General features: G+C 25.5%; 1 protein-coding gene and 1 long non-coding RNA gene across 3 annotated transcripts in view; both read left to right on the top strand.

Annotated features, from left to right (window-relative positions):
- Positions 1–3,218: 3,218 nt before the first annotated feature.
- LOC136984327 (uncharacterized) lies at positions 3,219–4,249 on the top strand. Its single transcript, XR_010882174.1, has 3 exons — positions 3,219–3,291; positions 3,873–3,934; positions 4,018–4,249. It is a non-coding gene; the product is annotated as an uncharacterized lncRNA (long non-coding RNA).
- Positions 4,250–4,965: 716 nt separating this feature from the next.
- LOC136984332 (trichohyalin-like) overlaps positions 4,966–19,874 on the top strand; it is a 35,167-nt gene continuing 20,258 nt past the window's right edge. Inside the window, exons 1-5 of one of the 2 annotated variants that reach the window (XM_067281269.1) lie at positions 4,966–5,135; positions 12,980–13,086; positions 15,835–15,952; positions 16,595–16,648; positions 19,146–19,275. In XM_067281269.1, coding sequence (XP_067137370.1) covers positions 5,070–5,135; positions 12,980–13,086; positions 15,835–15,952; positions 16,595–16,648; positions 19,146–19,275 — 475 coding nt within the window. In that variant the 5' untranslated portion in view covers positions 4,966–5,069. Of the gene's footprint in view, positions 5,136–12,979; positions 13,087–15,625; positions 15,758–15,834; positions 15,953–16,594; positions 16,649–19,145; positions 19,276–19,874 lie in introns of those variants that run through there. The other variant, XM_067281270.1, reaches the window with a different exon arrangement.

The following is a 19,874-nucleotide window of genomic DNA, read 5'->3' as shown; positions in this document are numbered from 1 at the left end:
AAAAAATAAAACACCAAAAAAACATTAGTAAAAAATCAGTATAGTTAACACAAAACAAATGACAAACGTATTATTATTTCTGAATGGTAACAGTAAGCTTCTTAAAAATTAAAATATATATCGATAATATGAATAAATTTTCATTACCAAAGCACCATCAATTTTTAATTAATCATAGAACATAAACGCATTGGTTTGGCTATTTTAAACTTATATTTTTATGCATTGCAAAACCATCCTGATACAACGTGCTCTAAGTGGATGCAATGTGCCCGACTTAGTCACGCTACTATCAATATATATATTTTTTAATCAATACTTGCAAATACATGTAATTCTCTTATAGCTTTTCCTGTATAAAACCATGCAATACTAAAATTCTTATTTTCCTTAGGCTGTTTAAAAGACGAGAAAGTTTGATATTCAACAAATTTGACACGAAGCATCCAAGGAAGATTTTTTTTTGTCCTAGATTGCTAATTTCTTCCGTCACGCTAAAACTTTTCACACAAGAAGTAAGCATACTAATTACATAAACTATTCCGATGTGGAGCTAATATCTACACTTGCTGATTTTAAACTGCAATCTACTTCTAATGCAACAAGCCCCAGTTTCCTTACTTAAATTGTACTGTCTATAATTGAAATTTAAAAATACAGTCAAATCTCGATATAGTGTTCTGTCACACATGTAAAACGCCAATCAATATTCGTAAACTCTTTTTAAATATTAAAAAGAGTACTCTTAGTATTTGTGAGTTACCAAATATAAGTTACAAAGTTTCATTTCAAATGATATTGTGAGAATTAAACCACGCGATTCAAACTCCCGACCTCAAATTTTGTTTGCAGTTCTCATTACTATAATATATATATTTGATATTGCTTGATGATGCTTCGATTTAGCGCTACATTAAAATAAACTCGATTTACTAGAGATAAATGACGGAAAATAGAAGTTTGACTGTATTAGATTTTATATATTTTAAATATTGATTGTTGTTAATTAATTTTATTTAATCAATACATATAAAAAACGTTTATATTTAAAAAATGGATTGTGTATATAGGAATAAAGAATATAAACGTTTTCAAGGTTAAAATTTCGTAATTCTGTTATAAAATATTACAATTTAGTGAAATAAACACTCAGAAATATATTTATTATTCAGCAAATACTGTAGAAATCTAAACTAAAATTTTATATAAAATTTGCTTTGCATAGTAATTCACAAAATGCATTGTCTTATTTTACTTCCAATGATTTTACTCGGAAATGTTTATGCCTGGACATTGATACATTAATGGAGTATTCTAATTCCAAGTATTTTCGCCATTTTTGTAAATTACTTTTTTTTTTCTTTTTACCTCGAGTCAAAACACGATTTCAAACAGATTTAATTTAAGAATTTTAAAATTTTCCCCTCGAATATATTATCGTGTATCTCAAAACTTAATAAGGTTTTGACCTGAATAATAGAGATCGATTTTATTATATCTTTACGGTTTTAACTACATACGTTTGATAAAATGACTATTTTTGAAAATAAACATTCATTAATATTTGTGCTCAGTTCTATGATTAAAATTTTATTAACGAAGCATGAACCAATTAAATTATAATTTTAAGAAAAGCAACTATCGAAAATATGAGAAGGTTTATAACATTATACTAAGAATTCTATCGTTAAAATGTAAATTTTGATAAAATATATCTCTCGTATAATAATTATGCAAATTTTTCTCGATTTACATATTGATGAGCTCATTTTTTGCTTTGATAAAGTTCTGATTTCCGTATATGTAGGCACGTCCTCTTGACGTAAATACGTCGATGTGGGAAGGTATACTAGAAAGATTGTGTTACGGAAACTCGTCACATTTTACGGAAGTACACTTTATATCACACAGCCAATCAGAATCAGTTTCATCTATGGCACGTGATCTATATTCTGCTAATCATACAAATTTTTGCACTCCAGAGGACTGGTATGGTTGCCATCATTTCTCTCTCGCTTTACACTTATGGTACAAGGTCGTCCATAATTTTTAACATAGACTTGAAAAAAGAAAAGAAAACTTTATAAAAAATTTAACATAAAATTGATGTCCAACCAACAACTCGACACTACTAAATCACAATTTTTTCCGTAGATACGGTGTTTGGGAGAAATGTTGATACCTTAAAATATGCAAACTGTGACTTACTTCAACTATTCATAGACCTATTTTAACTATAACCAGTATAAAACTGACACTGGAAGCTACTGATTTATGAAAATCCGTGTATCATATGTTAAATATAGTATAAAGGGAATGTAATACATAAAAAAAAATAAAAGCAATATAATCTATAAAACACTATTGTATTTCAAGCTAAATCTAGAGACGTATTTACATCAATGTCTCAGAACACTGTTACTTTTTTGCGGAGATTAAACTCCCTTTAATATTTTTTCATATTCTAAAAGTAGTATAAAATTAACCATCATGATGTAGTGTTTACAAAAAATTCAAATTAAAATATTAAGTTTAAATATTTAACAAGTTTGAGTTTATTTAATAATGTTGTTAAATAATCAGGGCATAAAATAATTAAAACAATTATTATTTTTAGATAATTACAGTTATAACAATAACAATATTAAAAATAAGAAAATTATTCAAAACAATAACGTTAATTTTGCAATTATTTTCAATTGTAACTTGTTAGTTAAGCATTCCATTAAATTAATGAAAATATTTAATTAAGAAAATTTTTTCTTCATATATAATTTATAAAATAATTAACTATTGAAATTATTTTTCTAATGTATAATCGAATGAACTTTAATTGGTGTCCTACTTTACCTTTTCTAATTACAATCACAACTATAATATTTCTAAATGACTTGTATTTATTAATTAATATGTATTATTTATTTTAATTTGTCAAAATCTTTATTAATTTACTTAGGAACATAAGGTATTATTCATATAAATATGCAATTAATAATTATAAATGCAATATCATTCTTGTATTTTTCTAATTATGATGATTGTAACAATGGATTGTAACAATTTGGTTTAGGATTATTTCTATAATTAAATTTAAAATTTTAACAAAGTATAAGATAAGCTAATAAATAAAAAAAATATGTCACAGATCCTTCGATTTCTATTCATCATAAATGTTATGAATAAAGGGAAATGTGCCACACCCTGTTAATACTTTCTACAAAATAATGCCACAGTTTGAGTTCCACCCCTATAGAAACTTAATTATAATTTATTTAGAATTCTAAATAAAACGTACAGTACATAATAATATAGGGCCTATACGTATGTATATATACATACGTATATACATACGTAAATTTAAATGTATATATATATATACACATTTAAATTTGTCTTTATTATTATTATTATTTCTTAATCTTATCTTCCATTTTCAAATTTTATCTAAATTATAATCATAACACGATCATAACTTTAGTTTTAATATTAAAATTATAAAAAACAGTGTTTTTTTAGATTTTAAATAATGATAATGTTGAAGTTTTTAAATATAATAAATGGAATTTTGTATCTAGATAAATAATATTCATCTGAAATTTATATATCTGAATAAATATTATATTATAAAATAGTAAACTTTTAATTTAATTCAATTGTAAAATATGAAATTTGAATTTAATACTGTAATTACACCTTAATATTCATTGATAATTTTTAACGATTTCAAATTTATCGCATCAAATTTAATTGATTAATATTTACAAAATAATAGTTTTTCCGTGTTTAAAATAGAGTTTCGTCTTTAAAAATCATTAAAAACTATATTTGAAAAAAGTTTTTAATATTCTTTCTTACACTATTACTTCGATTAGAATCTGGACATCTGGCAAATCGCTGTTTCTAACAGTTGCGAGTTGAAAAAAGCCTTTCAAAGGTAAAAATATAGATGTTGATGAAATTTATAAATATCTTCAAATTAAATCATTATAATTAAACTGAAATTATATTCTATTATAGGGTTAAACGTAATATTTTCACCAACCATCAATTTAGCAAAGATTAAATAGAGGAAATGGAAGAAAAAAACAAAACATCTTTTCAAATCCCAACTACAAGTCAATAAAACACATTTAATATTTATTCATTTCCGGTAGATTATATCGATTGTCATTATTTAACACTTTCTAAAGCAACTATAAAAACTTCATTATACGAAACGATTCAATACAGCTAATAAACGTTTATATCATATTTATGATCTGTTATTTAAAAATTAAAAACTTCAGTATTGGAAACTTTTTTTAATCATTGGTAACATTCTTTATCAGAAAGACCTCATAATGAGGAATGTACGCTGTGCACGTATGCTAAATATATATACCCTTATTACAGATTACATAAAGGCATACTTTCAACATAAAAACAACTTATAACAAACAAAACAGTCAAATAGTATAGCATATGCTAAATAGTATATGCATTTTGCTTTATTATAAATTGCTTTTATGTGGAAAGTAATTTGCAAAATTAGCTTACCAGTAACCTATGATAAAAATTCCATAGGTTACTACTTATAGGTTAAACTTCATAGGACCCAGACGAATTTGAATTTGGGGCCCCACTACAGACATTTTCTTCGGGGGGTATTGTTTTTCTTACAAAGACTTATTGTTGGTGGGGGCCCCCATCAATTGCCCTTTTTTTTTGTCCACAAAATAAGGCGCAACTGACCCATTAATTCATCTAGAAAGTGAAAGAAAACAAGTTCCGAAAAGTGTGCCATATTGCAGTTTAGATAAATAAGCCTTATATATTTTAAAACTTATCTTAAAATAAAACAAATTTTCTATATATAATTTTTTTACCCATCCGATTAATTTCATTTCCCCGACGACAACAAGTTGGCAAAATGATCGTCTGCTGGCATTTAAAAGGACAGACGATAGACGAAGCACGTGCACGAAGAGGGCAGCACTAACCGATCATTGATCTGTTGACGGCGATATTGTTGCTCGGCGACGCTTTCTCTCTCTCTCTCGTCTGATGTTTTCTCTTTTAATTCTTAAAATATGATAAATGCAGATCCGAATGGGAAAAATTACGAACAGATGGATCCTAGGCCACCTTCCGAACAGGTGAGAATCTCGTCCGACGTTGCGGCTTACACCGCCAAGTTGGAATCTTACGTTCTACGTCGGTGAAGGTTGAAGTATTATTTTTACTATGAAAAATTAGCTTGATTTTTGCAGAATTAGTGCATTTCGTGATCCTTTTTTTCCTCTTCTTGTTACACGTGATTAAACGATTTCGTTGGAATCGTCGTAAAAACATTCATATCGACGATGACGGCCAACATTTTTATCGTCTGTCAATATTGTAGCTTATATAATGAAGTGCCTTATCTTCAATCATTTATGAGCAATTTCGGTTTAAATAATTTTTCAAAATTTAAATATTGAAAAAAAAATCCCATTTTGATTATAAATAATAGTACAATATACTTCCTACATATATTCAGTACATAATTTTATTGAAGGGTTATCATACAATTGAAACCATTATTGTTTTATATGCCTTAAATAAATTGCGACCCCTGGTGTCAAATGGCTCTCATCATTTAGGTAATCATATATTATTTATAAGGCAAAACATTGTAACATTGCAAATATTTTTGCATTACTAATAATATATGATTACCTAACTCATTAGGGCCATTTAACACCGAAATGCATTTTAGGAGACATTTAAAGCATTAATGGTTTCAATTGTGTGATAACTCTTCAATAAAATTATGTACTATGTATTTGTAGAAAGTATATATTGTATTATATATAAAAAGGGATTAAAGGCTAGTTGATAAATACAAATAATAAAATTAACTAAAAGAACAGAATTATATGCATTTTACCATTTATTTAATGGTAAAAATCACACAAAATTATAAGATAAATGCAATTTAAATTAATATTTCATTTTTTTTAAAAATGCACAGATTGGCGGGTAATAAATTTTTATTGTTAAATAATTAAATAAATTTATTTATTTAATTATTTAACAATTAAAAAAAGTTAGAGTCGGTTTTGAATGTGTTCACGGTCATTTGGTTTTTTAGATGAAAATACTGATAATTCAAAGTAACATTTTTTTTTTTTTATGGATGAGACATAATTAGGACAGGATAAAATATAGGTCCTACTTCTAGATATAGAAACATATGTCTAGATGAATAAAGATTACGTCTAAAACTAATGAATTTTTCAGTTTTTTATCTTTTGAATTTTCGCTTAAACAAACTAAACAATGAAACAGAAAAAATCATGCTAAAATAGGTAAGTTTTATGCAACAGGATCGTATACAGGCCTATGTAATATACATATACACTGAATATATTTACATATATCTCACGAAACATTTCTTTTATTATATATAGAGATATCAATATAATTTTAAAAGTAATACTATAAACAATGCAATGGAAAGTAATTTACAGCAAAAAGGAAACTTTTTTTCTGGTTTTTTTTTAATGTTACAGGATAGAAATCAAACTTATCGTGTTTCAATGGGACGATACACAATGATATATTTCAGTAAGAGTGTAAATAGGATACCTGTTGTGATTTTATTTGATATAAATATTTCTATATGAAAATATCTAGAGATTCAAAAGAAACATAAAAACAATGTTGTTGTTTTAATATGATAATAAAAATAAATTATATTCACGGGTAAAGACATCCTTATATATATAAAAATATTCATTTATTTATGATTTTTAAAGTAAATGGAATGTAAATATTTATTATGTTAAGAAATAAAAAGAAATGAAAAGTCTATTCTTTAAACTGACTTTATTAACTTTTTAATAAAAAAGACATAAAAATACAAGAAATAAACGAAAATATATGTGCATATTATTATTATATACACTACTAATACATTGGTATTATATATATTGATATATTATAAATTTTTTGAAAATGTATTTGGGATATTGAAGAATTGGACAAGTGTTTCAAGTAAAGTGAATTTTTAAAAAAGTATAAAGTATCATTGATATTGAAACAAATAGGATTTATTTGAATATCAATGTTGAACTTAAAAATAATAAAGCTCATATTTATTTTTCCTGTTGTCTAAGTAGAAACTTCTGTACTAAGTAACTAAGTAATGTTTCTATAATTTTTATTTATTCAAATTATTTTAAATCTTATTTTATTATTCTAGAACCATAATATATATGTGATTCAATAATAAATTATTTTTAAAAATACAGTATTTGAATTTTATTAATCACTTATCATTTAATCTACATAAAATAATTTTATTAATTTAAATTAATTTTTAATTTGATCCAAAATAATTGCTAATTTTGTAATTACACATATACAAATTAAATAGTTTTAATTCTGCAATATAATTATAGATTTTATGTGAAAACAAAACAAAATCCATACATAAATGAGATTTTGTGTATTCTAAAAAGGCTTTTTCTTGATTAAAAACAAACCAGTTTTTTGACAACTTTCATATATAGTTCTTGCATATTAAATATATTAAAATTAGGTTAAAGTAAAATAATTATTAAAAATGTTTAATGTAACATTGTTATAATTAAACATTTGCAATTTAGAACATTGTTATTATTAATTTTAATTAATTAATTAATTTTAAAATTATTATGTTAGATTCTAGTCTTCATGTAATTTTGCATAATTTTCTAATATTTTGTTTCCTAAAGTATGAAAAGTGTTATATATTTGTTTTGATTTCATAATTTTATTGGCTTAAGGCAAATTGTATTATAAAGTAAAAATTATCAACATCAGTAACATAACAGTTATGTATCAGCGATATTTACGGGACTCTACAAAGAAAAGCATCTTAAGTAAGCTTTAACATTGATTCAACAGATCGATCAATCTATTATATAGAAGTCACACATGTATATTTGTGTATTATATTTATAAGTCTGCACAGAGAGTTATAAATAATAATAGTAAACAGAAACACATTGATTTCTTTCTCACACACTCTCTCTCTTTATTAAATCAAGCTATGTATTGTACAATTGCTTAAAGATACAGTATGTAATTTGAATATGAGCCATTTACATCTTTTCCCTTTATTTATTAATACATCACACGTTTTTTCTGAACATTTCTAATTTTTAAATTACAAGTTTTGATTTATTAATTTTTACAGCCTAATTAAAAAAAATTTTCTTTGAAAGGCTTTGAAAGGCATTTACTGATGTAGAGAGATGTAAATCTAACTGCATGAACTGTGCTCATTTTTACTTAGGGAAATTGAATGAATTTTCAATAATTTTTTTGAATTTGTTTAATAAATGACAAATACATTTATTATCATTGTTGTTTCCTTTTTAAATTAAATAAAATAAATTTTATAGGTGTTTATTTTAATCAATTCTAATAGTTTATCTTTTTTCAGTTGTAACAGAGAATTTATCCAAAAATTTTTAAAATAGTATATAAATTTATTATTTATATATAGATTATGCAAGTTAATTGCTAAAAATGAAATATTTTTTGTTTTTATTTTTTGAACAAATAATCAAATCTTTTAAGGTTGAAAACCTTGAAATACCCATTAAATTATATGCAACAAAATATTAAATATTTAATTTGAATTTTTATTAGGCTATTATTTCCGGAGTTAATAAATTATTAAAAAATGAATTATTTTAAATATAAGCAAAAAGTTTAATTATCTACTTTAATAAAATAAATCATTTTAAAAGACAATTATTATTTTTTAAAAGTTTTAATGTTTCTTGTACAAGTTTCATACATTTTGCCATATTATCATGCATTAAAATTCAAGTTTGATTGTTCTTTTAAAAATAAACTGTTTAAAAATATTTGGTTGAAATTCAAATATTGACACATATTCAAGAAAATAGAACAAATATTTCATCGATTTAATTTTTGTGCGATTTATTTTTATAGGTCAAAATCGGATGCATAATTTCTGTTATAATATGAAGGATTTATTCAGAACGATTCTTCTTTCGGTTCTGATTGAACAAGTAATCAGATTTATCTCCGTCACTATCACTTATTTCTATTTTTTTTCTCTTTCTCTCTCTTGAAACAATTAAGTAGAGTGTTTGATTTACTCGAATTCGTTATTTGATTACTCAAAAAAGCTAAATAAATCACAACTAGAATATCTAAAACTAGGTCTATACTATCAAATTAATCTAAATTAAAGCATTAGTATAAATGGGTCAAGTTTTGATGATTTTGTAACGATCTTCGTTTCTACTATTCCCTACTGAAAATAGTCGAGATGATAATATTTTATCTAATTATTCTTGTTTAATATTCTTGACTAGATTGCTACTTAATAATAATAATATAGGCTATGATCGAAGGATTCTGATCAGATCAGTTTTTAAAATTTATAAATGAGGTCAGTTATAGGTAATTTCAGTAATCTATCGAGTGCTCGACAGAATACTTTCTTCTAACTCCAGAAAGAAACCGTTCAGGTAATTATTATTTCGCATTTAGGCTTTCTATGCTGATTTTTTATATACCATCTCATTTTTAACAGTAGATATGTAGTTTATATATCAAAAATGCTTTCTCTAAAAGTAAATAACTCATAAGATTCGTTTAACTTGCATTAAAAATTCAAGTTAATAAGTTTAAGTTTATTATATGATTATTTTATGTATTTGTTTCTAACGTGGTTTTTAATCGCTATTGTTTTGTTATTATGATTAAATTTACACTAGTGTTAAGACGGTACAGTGGAAATATTAACACAATTAATATAGTTATATCAGTTTTTTAGGTATACATAGCTTAATAGATCAACTCTCTCAGTTGTATAGAGGTATCAGTTGTTACTGCTATAAATATCATTTTACTAATTATCCGAAATTTTTCACAGAATTAGTTTATTTTATTCTAAAAATACAAATGTTTCGATGCAATAACTCTTGATATAAATTTCAAGTAGCCTATATAAAATATAAATTGAACTATTTCAATAATTTCTCTTGAAAACGTTTCGATACGATCAATTTAAATATAATGGTTGAATTCAAAACTTAATCAAATGAAAAACGCCGAAAAATACAAATTAAATTGGAAAAAAATAAATGCGATATTGTAAAATACAACTGTAAGCAATTTTACATAATTTAAATATCAATAAAAACTTGTATATTAAGAAAATTCGCCCTGTTGATAAATATTACTTTAAAGTCACTATATGTTGTTCTATTTTCTCTTTGAACTTAAAAAACCTCGCTGAAAAATTTCGAAAGGTTGATTACCTTTTTATGAACTAAAAAAATACTAATTATCGCCTCAATTTCATTTTTGAATAAAATTTTAATTAAATTCTTTATTCAAAGTAAAGTAGCATAAAATATATCTGTTCTATTCCGCTCCATTTCTTATATTTTGTAAAAGTCAGTGAAAATTGTTGGAAATTTATTTTCCTTTCAACAAACATTATTTACAAATTTTTTTATCGATTAGCATTTCGTTTGTGTTCTATTGTGTTAGTTGAAAAACATGATGTTTTTTTTTAAATATCGACTTTTTTCCATCTCAAGGTTGAAGTAAAAATTTAAAAAGTTTTAAAAATTAATTTAAATTACATCGTCGTATTTCCAATGTATTCTCATATATAATTATTTAAATTGTTATATTGATTATTTGAACAATTTTTTAAAAATAAAAATTTACAATTTCTATGATTTTTATCAAATTTTACGAATAAATTCTTGTTTTCTTAGTTTCAGTATAAAAATTTTCACAATATGATATAAATTCTAACTGATTGTTTTCAAAGGATTCAATGAAATATAGATTTAAATTTCGTATATTAACCGTAACATGGTTTGAATTATAATAATTATTTCACTTTTATATTTAATTTTATTATTATATTATATTATATTATTATAAATTATTCAATCAATTGAATCTTATTATAATAAAATCTAATTGCTCTTACACAAGAAGAGCAATAAATTAAAAAATAAAAATAAAAAAATTATGTTTTTAGTATAAAATTGCATAAATTTACACTAAAAATATTAATTTATAATTATAAACAACTACACAACTAAATTATTCGTTTGAAGACGACTTAAGAAAATATTTAATATATTTTTCATGCTTTTATCAATCAATCAATCAATCAAATAACTTTTATTGTATAAAGATTAGTTTTTCGTTACTCTCATGCTTTTATATAAATTAATAAATTTTAATGAACTTTAAATATATTTTTTTATAAATAAAAATTTTGTCTAGATAAATTAATTTTATTTTATGAAAAGTTGTCTTTTATTGCGAGAATATTTTAAAGGATTATAATTAAATTATAATCTTTTAAAATATAATAAAAAAACAACTAAATGCTCTCGCTTTTTATATTAAAAGCGAAAAAATAATTTATCTTAAATCTATCTTTTATTGTGATTCTTGATTTTAATAACACGAATTATTTTTGTGCATTATGTGGAAAACATAGCTTGGCAAGTGATAAATCATTAAAGACTTGATTTAAAAAAAAATAAAAAAACAAATTGCTTGATATCAAATTTTAACATAAAAAATAATATAGAAAAAATGACTAAAATTGTGGTTTTAAATTTATTTCTTTAAACTTATAAATAAATTTTTTTTTTAAATAAATTAAAATTCGTCATTAATGACATAAAAAATTGAATTTTTGCGGTTGACTGTATGATAAAAAAGTAAACAAGTTCTTTCCTTCTACAAAAATAAAGAAAGTAATAGTTGAATATTTTAAATTTTTATATTGAAAAATAAATTTAATTTATAATTTATTTTTCTAGTTTGATTACATTAATTCAAAATTTGATTAATAGCTGCTTTATATGACTAGTTTTATTTAAATCATTATTTATGTTATATTTAATAGTCAATGCACTATATCTTAAAAGAGCTTCTTGTCTCGAAAATTGTTGAAATAATATTTCAAATACAATAGTAGAGATAACAGAGACTTATCACACTGTTACTGGTAACAGTAAAATGACACTTCTATCATCAGAAATCATTCAATGAATTGTTTTGTATGTCTATTAAAAGAAATTTAAATATAGAAGAAATGGCAACGAAAATAGATCACTCGCGTGAGTCCTTAAGAAAACTTCGATGTTGAAGTTTTTAATCAAAATAAAAAATAAAATACACATAAATAGGAAACAATGAAAATTTAAAGTTCCGAAAATAGATCTTTACAAAAACTTTTAATTGCTTTTATGTATACTGTGTAATTGCTACACATTGCTTCTCCAAACAATGTTAATGAATATATTTTATATATTTTTACATATTATCAAATGTACTTTACTGTACATGGGTATATCAGTTCATGTAACTTGTAACAATTAATAATTTTTATACTATGCGAAATATCAATGATACTAAACAACGTTGAAAACAAAAGCATTCTAGGCTTGTAGAACATTCGAATTTAATACTATAAAAACGTGTCCCAATTTTTCATTGCGTGTGAACAGGAAATAGAAACCGAAAATCGATTTGGATCGATGTCATCTTCGATTCATGTTTACATGTTCTATATAATCCATATTGAGAAGAATATTTCGAAAGTAAGTCTGGTGTAAAATTCAATTATATGTTCTTAATAATGTAAACGAAACTGTAGCCTTTAGCAAAACAAGCTTAAACTTTTCCTTGAATGTAAGACGTTTCATGACATAAATTTTACTTTTTTTTCCAAGCGAAATTGGTATGTAAGTAAATATTTAACGAAGCTTTAGTTTTAAAGCATTTTACTAACGTTCATTAATAATTATTATTAATAAATTAGCACTTATACACGGCAATAATAATTAAGTTACGGCACGGTTGGCTTCTCCTTCTAACAGTTTAATCGTGCGGAGAAGCAACATTATAAGGGTGGACGCACTTGGTAATCATTATCTCATCTTTTCAGCTTTGCGAGCTGCACATCTACATAGTTCCCAGAGAAAGGTGGATTGAAAAGAGAAAACTGGCGAAGAGAGAGGTTACCGAGTATTCCGTCTCTTCTGGATTTGTCAGGTGAGTTACTCCTCTAACTTGGTTCGTCGCTCCTTTACATCGATTCTGTAGCAGATGAGTGATGGTTAGTCGGACAGTCGCTCGTTTAGCTTCTCTTTGGAGTTCGTCGACCGAACATATTCTCCTCGTCGCCACTTTATTTTCAATATTAAATTAACAGAGTTTAAGTAAGAGTATCTTTAAAAGAAAGCGTATTTTTAAAATAATAACGGAAAGTGTAAGTATTTTCCTTTTTAAAATCGTTTTAGCATCTAGAGAATAGTTTAAATTAACTGATATAACCGTCTCGTTAAACTGTAAATATAAATTAATAAATTCGAATTTTGTTGTTATAAATATAAAATACGATACTTTTGTTTATTTTTACTTTTTTTTTTTTTTTTAATATATAATCGTGTGTCTTCCTTTTTCATGTCTGTTTAGAACTTTGCATACATTATTAATTTGCAATTTCAATCTGTGAGAATAATAAATAAACAGAATGAAAGAGAGAAAATGTTTTTTTGTTTATCTTTTATTCTATCTTTCTGTAAGATTTATATATAAGATAATTTGATATTCAAAATGTATAGAATATGAAATATATATACAATTATATTCCAAACAATAGCATACTTTTCATCTATGATGTAATATTAACAAAATAATTTCACTTAAAAATTCTCTAAAATTTGAAAAATATATATATATATATAAACTATTAAAAATTAAATATGAATTTAAAATTATAAATATAATTTTATCATATGATAATAAACAAAAAAGAAATTATATATTTATCAAATAGTTATATTTATAATATAACTATTTGATAAATATATAACTGTTTGATATAACTATTTGATATTTATAATAAATTAATAAAAATAGAAGAATTAGTCTATTCTTGAGCAGAGTGCAGTAATGAAATTTAGAGAGAAACTATTTTTCTAAAAACTTTTACTTTTGTTTAATAAAATGATCTAAAATTTTGTTTTACAAAAATTTTATTTTATATGATGAATGATTAAATTATGAAAGTACGGTGGTAGTCTGTTCCATTGTATTTGTCCTACAAAATTTAATAAGCCTGTCCACCTTTTGTATCAAAAAATTTTCTGTTTTTATAATACCAAAGGTGTAGTAGAATTATAAAATTTTATAGAAAGTTCGACTCCTTAGCTTCTCGACTCCTTAGGAATCTAAACCCGTTCAGCTCCCTAATATTTTAAGTGGTGCCAGGCTCCAAAATAAAAATTATTTTTATGTTCGGGGGCCGGTACCACTTAAAATATTATTGGGAACAGAACAAGTTCCGATCCCTTAGAGCTGGGTCCATGTTTGAAACTGTGGCTTTTAATTATTTATATCAGTCTGACACGTCGTCTGCACAAAATAAATCAGTCTGGTACGTCATGTAAAACGCTTTGTTTTTTACGCTTTACTATTAATGTAAGTGCACAGTAGGAAGTTATCTTAGTGGGTGCATTCTAAGTTCGTTAATTAATGGAGTATTCAATGACCGCGGATACATGGAACATGTTTACAGAGAAAAATATCCTGTCATTATTTGTTAAAATAGCTTAATACATAATACATTACATAAGCTCGACCTGGCATAATTATGTTAACAAACAGAATTACTATTGTTATCCAATGTTCCAAATTGTCATTTCTTCGGTTGATTGGGTTAACGTCATGATAGTGTGACTATGTCGTGCTTGGAAATGGCTATAAAGCATGCATTAACATGACAATATTTCATTGAAGTTTATTTATATTATACTGAATTAAACTAGGTTACTTCTATCATATCTACATGCAGTGAGATCACAAAACATGATTTACGAATAACGTCGAGGATTATATATTTTAATTTCACGTCTATTTTATATTTATAATTAATGTTTTGACAGAAACTGAGAGATTATGAGACGATCGATGGAACCTATTCGCTTGTAAATAATATCCTGTGAAAGGCAACGCCCTATGAAGGAACGTTTATGACCTTAAAAGCAAATCAACCGTTCGAAAGGATTTTAAATGATGAAAATGCACGTGATTTGAATGCTAATACAATAACGTTTAACTTATAAATAATGAGTGATTCGGCCAAATTAATAGTTTAAAAAAATAATTCTGATTAATTTTGTATTACGTCTACATTTATTACAACGATTTTATTAAATTGTATTTTTCTAATGTTAAATAGAGAGAGCTTTAGATTTTACTTCCTGTTTTCTTTAGTTACAAGAAAAATAAAAGCAATTAATTTAACGGAAAGTCTATATCACGGAGATAGTTTTGATCAATTGGAAGTAACTTACCGGAAACTTTATCACGTGACCCGATTGCGGACATTCCACGCACGAACAGTTAGATTTCCGGGTAAAATCGAATTGAATAGCGCGCCATTTCATTAACGAACCAATTTTTGAAGTTTCTATTCAAAAAATTCCTCGTCAAATTATTTAATAAATTAATAAATGTCCTTTCGTACATTTAATTACAAAAACATATTTTAAAACGACGGTTTTTAAAAAAGAGAATATCAATTTAATTTATGCGTGGAAAGCATATTGGACTACAAAATCACATGATTTGTTTACGTCCAAAACAAACCGTCTCTTAGACGACAGAGAGCACTTTGCTGCACTTTGCAATCTCACCTGATTATGGAAGTTGAAACTGCGTAAGAAACTAACTAAACACGTTAAAGAATTATAAATCTTCAAATATGATAGATAAAATTAATTCTTTTTTCAACAGGGTTGTTCCTCACAATACCCTAACAGATCTCAGAAAAGAAATATATCGACAGCTCGGATACGATGTGGTGCCTAAGAAATATGTTTTCTTGAGAAACGTGGGACGGAATTTTACGCAGGTAAGAATTAAATTGACTGAATTTAGTAAAATTAGATAATATATAATGAACCGTCAATGATAAAAGGTCAAAAGAGAACGAATATAGAATTGATTCGATATGAACCACAGTTTTAAAGCCATTAGATTTATTCGCGATTTTTGATTGATGTTATAAAGTAATATTGATCCACTTAGTTGTGTCATCGTTCTTAAAACCACGTTCATTCAGCTTACTTCAGGTAAGAGAGACTGAGACAGATTCTAACTGTAATAAAATATTTATAATTTCATTAATTGGTTAATTTATAATAACATAGGATATTTGAAATTAATTTTATTAGATTATTGATTCAAACAGAACAGTTTTATTGAACGGTCGTTCTCCATCGACCTCAATAGGCAGTAATCTAATAAGTTATTCATTTAAATAACGTTTTGTTTTGTCGTTTATATTCTAAATAGGTCTTTCTGTATTTTAATATAATAAAAATATTTTGTTCCTGTTGGGAAACAACATCACGAAATTTGAATAAAGTAACATTTTTCTTCCATAGAATTAAATGTCAACCGCATTTACGACGCAATGGAAAATTCCCATGACTCATTCGATATTTAGTTTTGTTGTTTTTTAATATTAAATTTAATATAATTTCTTTTAAAGGTGAGACCTAGCCAAGAAATGGAGATGAAAGTAAAAAACTATCTACCACCGCATGTAAGTAGCTGTATCAAATACATTTTTTTTAAATTTTCTTCTGCTTTTGTAAAATTTTACTATCGATTTTAAGAATAATTACGCAGAGTTTCTTAGGAGAATTTGAATAAATTTATTTATTTTTATAATTAACTGGAAAATGGGAGTTGACTTAGCTGACATTTAAAAAGGGCGCCATGCATTGTGACGCAATAGGTGTTTAGTTAGAATTAAATTCGTGACGCAATCAGGCCAATGTTCTTAGTGGTGACACTCCGCCTAGCGGATATTTCAAAAAGTAGCTTCATTGATCGCACGGCGATCAACGTGGGTGGTCGTTGTTTAGATTCTTGGCTTTTATGTGATAAAGGTAAGTTTTCTACAATACCAAAAATTATAAATTATTTTAAACTCTATTTTTAATAAAACATTTACCGGTATTAGTAATCGATAATAATTAGTAGGCAAATCAAATGAGATGAGTTCTTTAGAGACAATATGATGTACTGTGGAAGAGGAATCTGTCAGTTTTCTTATCTAATTTTCTGTGTAGTGTATATTCCATTGAAACTAACATCGTGACTTGAACCTCTGCCAACCTAGTATTTATTTAAATAGCTCAATCGGTCAAAGAATTAGCCTTTTACGCATTTACTGTCTCGATTACGCCCAAAATATTTAATCATTTCTAATAATCTAGATACAGGTATATTGGAGTTTTAGTTCTACCATATTAGGCTTACATGAACTTACAGATTATCGAATGTAACAATACGAATTTAATTTATATCATTTTAAAACAATTGAAAATGTCAATATTTCAATTGGTGAGGTACTGTACATACGTGACAAATATCTGAGAAACAAGTTATAATGTCAATCGATGTATAAAGTCCATTGCTATGAGTCTAGCGTGACACGCGCTGCACGTGTGCAAAGTACAGTTCACTTTGTTAAAGATAAAACAAAATAAAATAACAAAATTCACCAAAGTACAATGGGAAAAGGAACGCCTACAATTTTCTAATGAATCGTTTAGTGTATAACAGTTCCATTACAACATTCCAATTTAATCTTGTAATAGCATTAGAATATTCTGAAGCTGGCATTATATTGCTCTTTTGAATTTTTCAAATTCAGAAAACTGAACAATTCTAAATTAAAATGTTGAAAAAATCCAAATATTGATCAAATTTTCGAAATAAAAGAAAGGAAAGAAAAATTAAATATTGAATAATTTTAATATTGAATACGATAATCAATTATCTGTAATGGATGTCTTATTAAAGCGTAAAAATCAAAGATAGCCTGAACATATATTTAACTTATACATTTAAGTAATATTATAATATGGAATATTTAACTCAGATGTATTTGTTAATATATGTTAACGAATACGTCATTTGTTATTAATGTTTTAAGTTTTATATTAAACTTTGTACAAAAATTAGTGTCTACAATTTTTTGCATGAATTTTATTGTGAAAACCAAAATTAAAAATAATTTATAAAGTTTTTTGTCATATATCTTATAAACTATGTTAGTACTATTCACATAACTTTATAATACTTGCAGGTAGAAAATGGTTAGATTCATTCCAAGAAAATAATATGAAGGAATATAACAGAATGAAAGCATTGATTTAAAAATAACTTTTGTTGTTATTTCTTATAGTTAATAATTGTAAATGATAATTAACTGTTAGATTATGCCATCAGTTTTCCATCAATAAATGCATAATGCATTGTATTTGTATCTTGTCTTTATAAATTACTTTGCTTTAATTTCATGGCTTGTCTTTTCATCGAAGTCTGTCTCTGTTTATATTAATAGACTCTTGTATCATAGATTAATTAACTAACAAAAACATAAAATAAATTTAAATGGACGTTTGGACGTTCTTAAGTAACGGCTAAAACACTCATAAATGATGTCGAAAGTTTATCTTATATTTTCAAAAATTAATTTTTATAACTGTCTGAAAATTAAAAATTGACATGTAACATGGATTCATCCTCTAAATTACATAATAACGAAAATTATATATGCCACATTTGATGGATTTCCGACATGAAAATTCGTTCTCCATCTGAACAAAAAATGAAAACGAATTATCTAAAGTAAAAGACTAATTGAGATTTATAAAATACTCGAAAGTAGCTAATTAGAGGCAAACGTGACTAGATGTTTAAATATCAACTTGCGAAGCCAACTTGTAAGATATAAATCATCATTAGATAATTTTCTTTCACGTCTCAAATTTGATATTCGCTTCCTAATATCAGCAAGCTAAATTATCGGTTCAGTCATCTAATTTGTAAATGTGCTAGAACGATATACACTATCGGATGATTATTGTCTATAAGCTCTATAGATTTAATATTCGCTAACTATCGATCTTGGGTGGAGTTGGACACGCTCCATGAAGCATTCATCTTCATTGTCTAAGTTGAGAAGAGTTACTGTCGTTTTAAAAAATGTAAACACGTTTCTTTCTCACGAAGACTACTTATTTTAGGCTTCGGAGCCAGAGATTTATCTGAAAGAAGGAACGTATACAGGAGCTTATTGGGCACACATCGCAGACGATAGCGGATTGGAGGAGAGTGTCACAGAAAGCAACAGTCAGCCATCTAGAGAAGACGTTAGTAAGTAAAATTATGTATAATTTGATTAGCTAACGACATTCTCTTCTAACGTATTGAGTAAATTGAAACCATTCATATTTATGTGTATTCGTAATAATAACCTTATTAATACATTAATAGCCTTATTCTTATGAAAATTGATGCGTATTTACGGAATGTGTACACTATACATATGTATCAGTTCACATTTTATTTCAGTTATTTTTTTATGTTTAATAATTAAGTTTTGGTCTATAGGTTTTTCAGTTATTGAAATTTTTGATGTTTCATTCTACGAAGGTATACTCACAAGAACATAATTTACGTCCAATAGAGAAGATAATTAAGTAATGACATCGATTTTTGGCTTTCGGGAATTAATGTAATTTCCCTCGTAGGAATTACTTTCTCTGTAATCAGAAAGCGGTTTTGATCCAGTCAATTTCACTTTTCTGCTTGCAAATAGTTGGATCGTGATTACACTTAGATTAAATTTTTATTTTTCTTTAAATATTTAAAAGTCTAATGGCTTAAATATTTTTTAAAATTAAAATTTTTAAAATTATTTTAGTGTTTAAAACACGTTAATTTGTTTTTCATAATTTGATTTAAAAAAAGTC

The sequence above is a fragment of the Centruroides vittatus genome, unplaced genomic scaffold (genome assembly GCF_030686945.1).
Source record: "Centruroides vittatus isolate TY-2023 unplaced genomic scaffold, ASM3068694v2 contig_913, whole genome shotgun sequence".
Taxonomy (NCBI): domain Eukaryota; kingdom Metazoa; phylum Arthropoda; class Arachnida; order Scorpiones; family Buthidae; genus Centruroides; species Centruroides vittatus.
This window is presented reverse-complemented; position numbering and strand designations above follow the sequence as displayed.